Below are 7,518 nucleotides of genomic sequence, written 5' to 3'. Positions count from 1 at the left end.
AGAAAAAAAAAATGTAGTGAATTAAGTTTGCTAGCTTAAAAGGAAGAGAATAATTTCTTCAATCAAGTCATATGACATTAGATTGAATGATGAGACAAAAGTGATATATAGGGGCAAATATATTTCTGCAGTGCCTAGTGCAGAGGACTAGAGAGATGGCTGCCCACTGGTTCAATGAGCTCATTGGTCACCTTGCAAATATTTTGTTTTTCCTTCTTTTTTTTTCTTTGACTATTGCTGCTACTTCTTTTATTGTCTTATTTGTTCACATAACATACCTTTATTTTCTTCCTGTAATTTATATGACGCTACGTTCAAGTCTGTTCTGTACTCCCCTCTACTATGCATACATTAGCCCATAGTCCTATATAAGGACCAGCACTTACCAGATAATGTAATCTGATTTGAGGTTCAAGTACTAAGGCCCTTTGGGGAGTTAATTGGATTAGCTTTCTTGGAAACCTGATTGCATATTCTGGATGGAAAAGTGGAGGCTGGAAAAAGAAAGCAGCTTAAAAGGAATATAAGTTTTCCACTATGTGGTCTGGTCTTAATTTCAAAGATTCCACTAAGGGCTGAAGAAAGACAGTTCATCTCCCTTAGTAAGACTATAGGGAGATACCAGAGCACTCTCTGGCCCAGGAACTGGAGTCAGGAAGAGTTAGCAGGATGGTTAAGAACAAGACACTAGGTGGGGTCACATGATCTTGTTCCTATACTTTAGCCAACAAAACTGCAAGGACTCGCCAACACCAGGTGTTGGCGAGGATGTGGGGAGAAAGGTACACTCATACATTGCTGGTGGGGCTGCAAATTAGTGCAGCCACTCTGGAAAGCAGTGTGGAGATTCCTTAGAAAACTTGGAATGGACCCTCCATTTGACCCAGCTATCCCACTCCTTGGCCTATACCCAAAGGATCTAAAATCAGCATACTACAGAGATACAGCCACATCAATGTTCATAGCTGCTCAATTCACAATAGCCAGACTATGGAACCAACCTAGATGCCCTTCAATTGACGAGTGGATAAAGAAACTGTGGTATATATACACAATGGAATATTACTCAGCCATAAAGAATGACAAAATTATGGCATTTGCAGGCAAATGGATGAAATTGGAGAATATCATGCTAAGTGAGATAAGCCAATCTCAAAAAGACAAGGGACGAATGATATCGCTAATAAGTGGAGGATGACACATAATGGGGGGGAGGGAAGAGTTAGTGTTAGGGTTAGAGTTAGGGTTAGGGAGGGGGGCAAGTATGGAGGAAGAAAGTACTGTATAGAGGGTAAAGAGGGGTGGGAGGAGTGGGGGGAAGGGGAAAAAATAACAGAATGAATCAAACAACATTATTGTATGTGGATTTATGATTACACAAATGGTATGCCTTTGCACCATGTACAAACAGAGAGGCAACATGTATCCCATTTGTTTACAATAAAATAAAAAAAAAAAAACTGCAAGGACTGAGGCTGCCTTCAGCTGCCACCAAAAGAACCAGGAGGTATCGTGTTGTGAGCTATGCTTTCTCTGACCATTTTATTTTTCACTTACTCCCTCTTTTGCTGTCCTTTCTTAATTAATAAATGTTTAAATACTTCCTTTCTCTCCACCCTTTTCTAGGGAAAAGTAGAATTTACTCTTAAATTTTTTTGAATTTTAATAAATTTTTTATTTGTTCTCATTAGTTGTACATGACAGTCAAATGCATTTATACATTTTGATAGATCATATACAAATGCAGTGCAATCTCTCATTTTTCAATTACACATATTGCAGGATCACACTGGTCATGCAGTCATATATGTACATGAGGTAATAATGTCTGTTTCATTCTCCTATCCTTTCTATCCCCATGCCCCTTCCCTTCCTTTCACTTCCATCTAACTAAGCTAAAGTAATTCTATTCTCCCCTATCCCCCCTCCTTTATTGTAAATTAGCATCTGTATATCAGCAAAAGCCTTTGGTTTTTTGGGTTTGGCTTATTTCACTTAGCATGATATTTTCTAACTCCATATATTTACCAACAAATGGCATAATTTCATTCTTCTTTAAGCTGAGTAATATTCCATCATATATATATATATATACACACACACACACACACACACACATATATATACACCACATTTTCTTTTTTTAATTATTTTTTTATTTAGCTTTTAATATTTTACAGACTGCATTTCAACTCATTGTATGCAAATGGGGTACATCATTTCGTTTATATGGTTGTACACGATGTAGATTCATACCATTCATGTAATCATACATGTACATAGGGTAATGGTGTCTGTCTCATTCCACCATTTTTTTATATGCCCCTCCCTCTCATTTTCTTGTACATATTCTAAGGTTCCCCCATTATTCTCTTATTTCCCCACCCCCACCCCCATTATATATCATCCTTCACTTATCAGGGAAAACATTCAGCCTTGGGTTTTTTGGGATTGGCTTATTTCACTTAGCATGATATTCTCCAATTCCATCAATTTATTTGCAAATGCCATAATATTATTCTTCTTTATGGCTGAATAGTATTTCATTGTGATATATACCAGAGTTTCTTCATCCATTCATCTGTTGAAGGGCATCTAGGTTGGTTCCACAATCTGGCTATTGTGAACTGAGGTGCTATAAACATTGATGTGACTGTGTTACTGTATGTAGTTTGCTGATTTTAGGTCCTTTGGGTATAAACCGAGTGGGAGAACTGGATCAAAAGGTGGGTCCATTCCAAGTTTTCTTAGGATTCTCCATACTGCTTTCCAGTGTGGCTGCACCAATTTGCAACTCCACCAGCAATATAAAAGTGTGCCTTTTTCCCCACATTCACACCAACATCTATTATTGTTTGTGTTCTTGATAAAAGCCATTCTAATTGGAGTAAGATGAAATCTTAGAGTTGTTTTAATTTGCATTTCTCTAATTACTAGAGATGTTGAACACTTTTTCATATATTTATTAATTGCCTGTGTGTCTTCTTCTGTAAAGTGTCTGCTCAGTTCCTTGGCCCATTTATTGATTGGGTTCTTTGTATTTTTGTTGTAAAGTTTTGTAAGTTCTTTATGAATTTTTGAGATAAGTGCTCTAGAAGCTACTTTGAAAATCTATACTCCAACAAAATAGAAAATATCTAAGACATCAACAAATTTTTAGAGACATATGATCCTTCCAAACTGAATCAGGAAGACATACACAATCTAAACAGATCAGTTTCAAGCACTGAAATAGAAGAAGCCATCAAAAGCCTACCAACAAAGAAAAGCTCAGGACCAGATGAATTCTCAGACGAATTCAACAAGACCTTTAAAAAAGTACTGATACCAATACTCTTCAAAGTATTTCAGGAAATAGAAAAGGAAGTAACCCTTCCGAATTCATTCTATGAGACTAGTATCACTCTGATACCAAAACTAGACAAAGACACATCAAAGAAAGAAAACTTTAGACCAATATCCCTGATGAACATGGATGCAAAAATCCTTAACAAAATACTGGCAAATCGCATACAAAAATATGTTACAAAGATAGTGCACCATGATCAAGTGGGGTTTATCCTAGGGATGCAAGGTTGATTCAACATCCAGAAATCAATAAATGTAGTTCACCACATCAATAGACTTAAAGTTAAGAATCACATGATTATTTCAATTGGTGCTGAGAAAGCACTTAATAAAATACAGCACCCCTTCATGCTAAAAACACTAGAAAAAATAGGAATAGTAGGAACATACCTCAACTTTGTAAAGGCTATCTATGCTAAGTCCATGGCCAACATCATAATGGAGAAAAACTGAAAGCATTTCCTCTAAAAACTGGAACAAGTCAGGGATGCCCTCTTTCACCACTTTTATTCAACATCGTCCTTGAAACACTTGCCAGAGCAATTAGACAGACCAAAGAAATTAAAGGGATACAAATAGGAAAAGAAGAACTAAGGCTGTCACTATTTGCTGATGACATGATCCTATATTTAGAAGATCCAAAAAACTCCACTAGAAAACTTCTAGAACTAATAAATGAATTTGGTAAAGTAGCAGGATATAAAATCAATATGCGGAGTGACCTTGTCCTGCACTTTTTTCTTTTTTTGTGTGGACGCCGCCCCGCTCCCGTCAGCCCCCGGCCCGCCGTCTTCTGGAGACCAAACACCATGCCTTCAATAAAGTTGCAGAGTTCTGATGGAGAGATATTTGAATTTGATGTAGAAATTGCCAAACAATCTGTGACAATCAAGACCATGTTGGAAGATTTGGGAATGGATGATGAAGGAGATGATGACCCAGTTCCTCTACCAAATGTTAATGCAGCAATATTAAAAAAGATCATTCAATGGTGCACACATCACAAGGATGACCCTCCTCCTCCTGAGGATGATGAGAACAAAGAAAAGCGAACAGATGATATCCCTGTTTGGGACCAAGAATTCCTGAAAGTTGACCAAGGAACACTTTTTGAACTTATTCTGGCTGCAAACTACTTGGACATCAAAGGTTTGCTTGATGTTACATGCAAGACTGTTGCCAATATGATCAAGGGGAAAACTCCTGAGGAGATTCGCAAAATCTTCAATATCAAAAATGACTTTACTGAAGAGGAGGAAGCCCAGGTACGCAAAGAGAACCAGTGGTGTGAAGAAAAGTGAAATGTTGTACCTGACACTGTAACACTATAAGGATTGTTCCAAATACTAGTTGCACTGCTCTGTTTATAATTGTTAATATTAGACAAACAGTAGACAAATGCAGCAGCAAATCAATTTTATTAGCGTAATATTGTCCTTATTGCATGTGTAGTTTGAGTAGAGACTCCAAACCTATGGCTGAATTTCTTCTAGTATGAGAGCAAGTTTCTTTTTTCTTTACTCTGAATAAAACTGAACTGTGGTTCTCTGTAGAAAGTGGCATTTTGGACTTTCCCTCCTTTTGTAAAGCAATTTCTGCATAGTTTATTGTCCAGTTAACTTTAGTGAGCTTTTAAAAGTTGGCATTGTAAATAAAACAACTTGCAAAAAGTTTTCTGAAAAAAAAAAATCAATATGCATAAGTCTAATGCATTTCTATTCATAAGTGATGAATCCTCTGAAAGAGAAATTAGGAAAACAATTCCATTCACAGTAGCCTCAAAAAAAATAAAATACTTGGGAATTAATCTAACAAAAGAGGTGAAAGACCTGTACAATGAAAACTACGGAAGATTAAAGAAAGAAATTGAAGAAGACCTTAGAAGATGTAAAGATCTCCCATGTTCTTGGATAGGCAGAATTAACATTGTCAAATGGCCATTCTACCAAAGGCACTATGCAGATTCAATGCAATTCCAATTAAAATCCCAATGACATTCCTCATAGAAATAGAGAAAGCAATCATGAACTTCATCTGGAAGAACAAGAGACCTCAAATAGCCAAAACAATCCTGAATAGAAAAAGCGAAACAGAAGGTATCACAATACCAGACATTAAACTACACTACAGAGCAATAGTAACAAAAACAGCTTGGTATTGGCACCAAAATAGACAGGCAGACCAATGGTACAGAATAGAAGACACAGAGACAAAACCACATAAATACAGTCACCTCATACTAGACAAAGGAGCCAAAAACATACAATGGAGAAAAGATAGCCTGTTCAACAAATGGTGCTGGCAAAACTGGAAATTCATATGCAGTAAAATGAAATTAAACCTCTACCTCTCACCCTGCACAAAACTCAACTTGAAATGAATCAGACATAGGAATTAGACCACAGACCTGCACCTAATAGAAGACAAAGTAAGCCCTAATCTTCATCATGTTGGCTTAGGATCAGACTTCCTCAATAAAACTCCCAAAGCCTAAGAAATCAAAGCAAGAATCAATAAATGGGATAGACTCAAACTAAAAAGCTTTTTCTCAGCAAAGGATGCAATCAAGAATGTGACAAGAGAGTCTACAGAGTGGGAGAAAATCTTTTCCATACCACATTTTCTTTATCCATTCATCTGTTGAAGGGCATCTAGGTTATCTAGCTATGGTGAATTTTCTAACATAGCTACTTGAGTCATTTTCTTAAGTTTGAAGATATTTGAGATTCCTTTCTCCCTCCTGAAAATGACATTGATCTTAACACCAATTAATTCTCCAAAGACCTATGTTTCACATTGTCTTTGTGAGTTAGAATTAGTCTTTTTAGTTTTATTCGCACACAGTATTTGTTCTGCATTATATTTACATCCAGTAGTTAGTTAAAACTACCAAATTTTATATTTACTTTTTATACTCATATTTTTAATTTTTTATAGTTCACTTCTCTCAGTGTTTATTTTTCTTCTTGATGGAGAAAACTAATTCCTCTTTCAGTGAGAGACTGTGGCTCATAAACTCTCTTAGTATTTGTGTGTCTGAAATGCCTTTTTTGTTTATTTGTTTGTCCATTTGCCCCTTTTTCTCCCCTTCATGATAGTCTAGCTGGATATAAGAGTGTAAGCCATCAGTTAATTTTCCTCACTACTTGGAAGATATAGCATTGTTTTTGACATCTCTGTTCATGGTATGAAGTCTGTAGTCTCATTAATTGATGTCCTAGGTAATCCATCCTTTTTTCTGTGATTGCTTTTAAAATTTTCCTGAATAGGGGCTGGGGAGATAGCTCAGTTGGCAAAGTGTTTGCCTTGCAAGCACAAAGCCATGGGTTCAATTCCCAGCACCACCAAAAAAAAAAAAAAAAAATTTCTTGAACATTCTTTATGATCTTCAGTTCCATTATCAAGTATGAGTTTTTTTTTTTAATCCTGGCCAGTATTTAGAATGTCCTTCCTTTCTGAGTACCAAAACCCATCTTCTATTCTGTCAGTGGTACTTCAAATCTTATTTCTGTAAAATTATCTCCATTCTCAACACCTCCTCAGAATCCAGCATGTATATGTTGAAAGTTCTCAGTTTATCTTTTATATCTGTCAACTATTCTTTCTTATTTGATACCTATCTCTCTCTGCTGCATTCAAAGAGATTATTCAGAGCTCCTTTCCATTTCTCTAATTTATTTCCTGTGTCCAGGATAAAGTTTGTTTCATCAATTAATATTACTTTTTAAATTCATTAATTTCATTTTCCATATATGCACTTCTCTTTGATATTACACATTGTACAATTTCCTCTTTGCAATTGAAGAATTTCATTGTTGTAAACATACAAATTTTAACACCTTTGTCACATATTTCTGAAACATTAATTTTACCTGCAGTGAGGAATTGTTCCTTTTTATTACTATTGACAATTTTCCTCCATAGCAAAATCAATGGTAAATTCTATAAGGTAGATATATACTTATTACTATGTCTTTTCCATCACTTTTCTGATAAAATAGATCATTCATTTATTAACAGAGATGTCAGTCCTGCTCTCATTCAGAAGGAAAAAAGAAATATTTGAGGTGACATTGGTAGCTCCCCACAGATGGAGGAACAGTTCCCTTAATTTACCCCTATTTTAAATTATTTTCCTAAATCTTTTTACATTACTAAAACAAATGAGAT

At 35.8% G+C, this 7,518-nt stretch overlaps 1 protein-coding gene across 1 annotated transcript; it reads left to right on the top strand.

Annotated features, from left to right (window-relative positions):
* The first annotated feature begins 4,091 nt into the window (after nt 1–4,091).
* LOC306645983 (S-phase kinase-associated protein 1-like) lies at nt 4,092–4,908 on the top strand. Its single transcript, XM_079114251.1, has one exon. The coding sequence runs from the start codon at nt 4,158–4,160 to the stop codon at nt 4,647–4,649; it is 492 nt and encodes a 163-aa protein (XP_078970377.1). The 5' UTR covers nt 4,092–4,157; the 3' UTR covers nt 4,650–4,908.
* Nucleotides 4,909–7,518: the final 2,610 nt, after the last annotated feature.

The sequence above is a fragment of the Sciurus vulgaris genome (assembly GCF_902686455.1).
Source record: "Sciurus vulgaris genome assembly, chromosome: 16".
Taxonomy (NCBI): Eukaryota; Metazoa; Chordata; class Mammalia; order Rodentia; family Sciuridae; genus Sciurus; species Sciurus vulgaris.
This window is presented reverse-complemented; position numbering and strand designations above follow the sequence as displayed.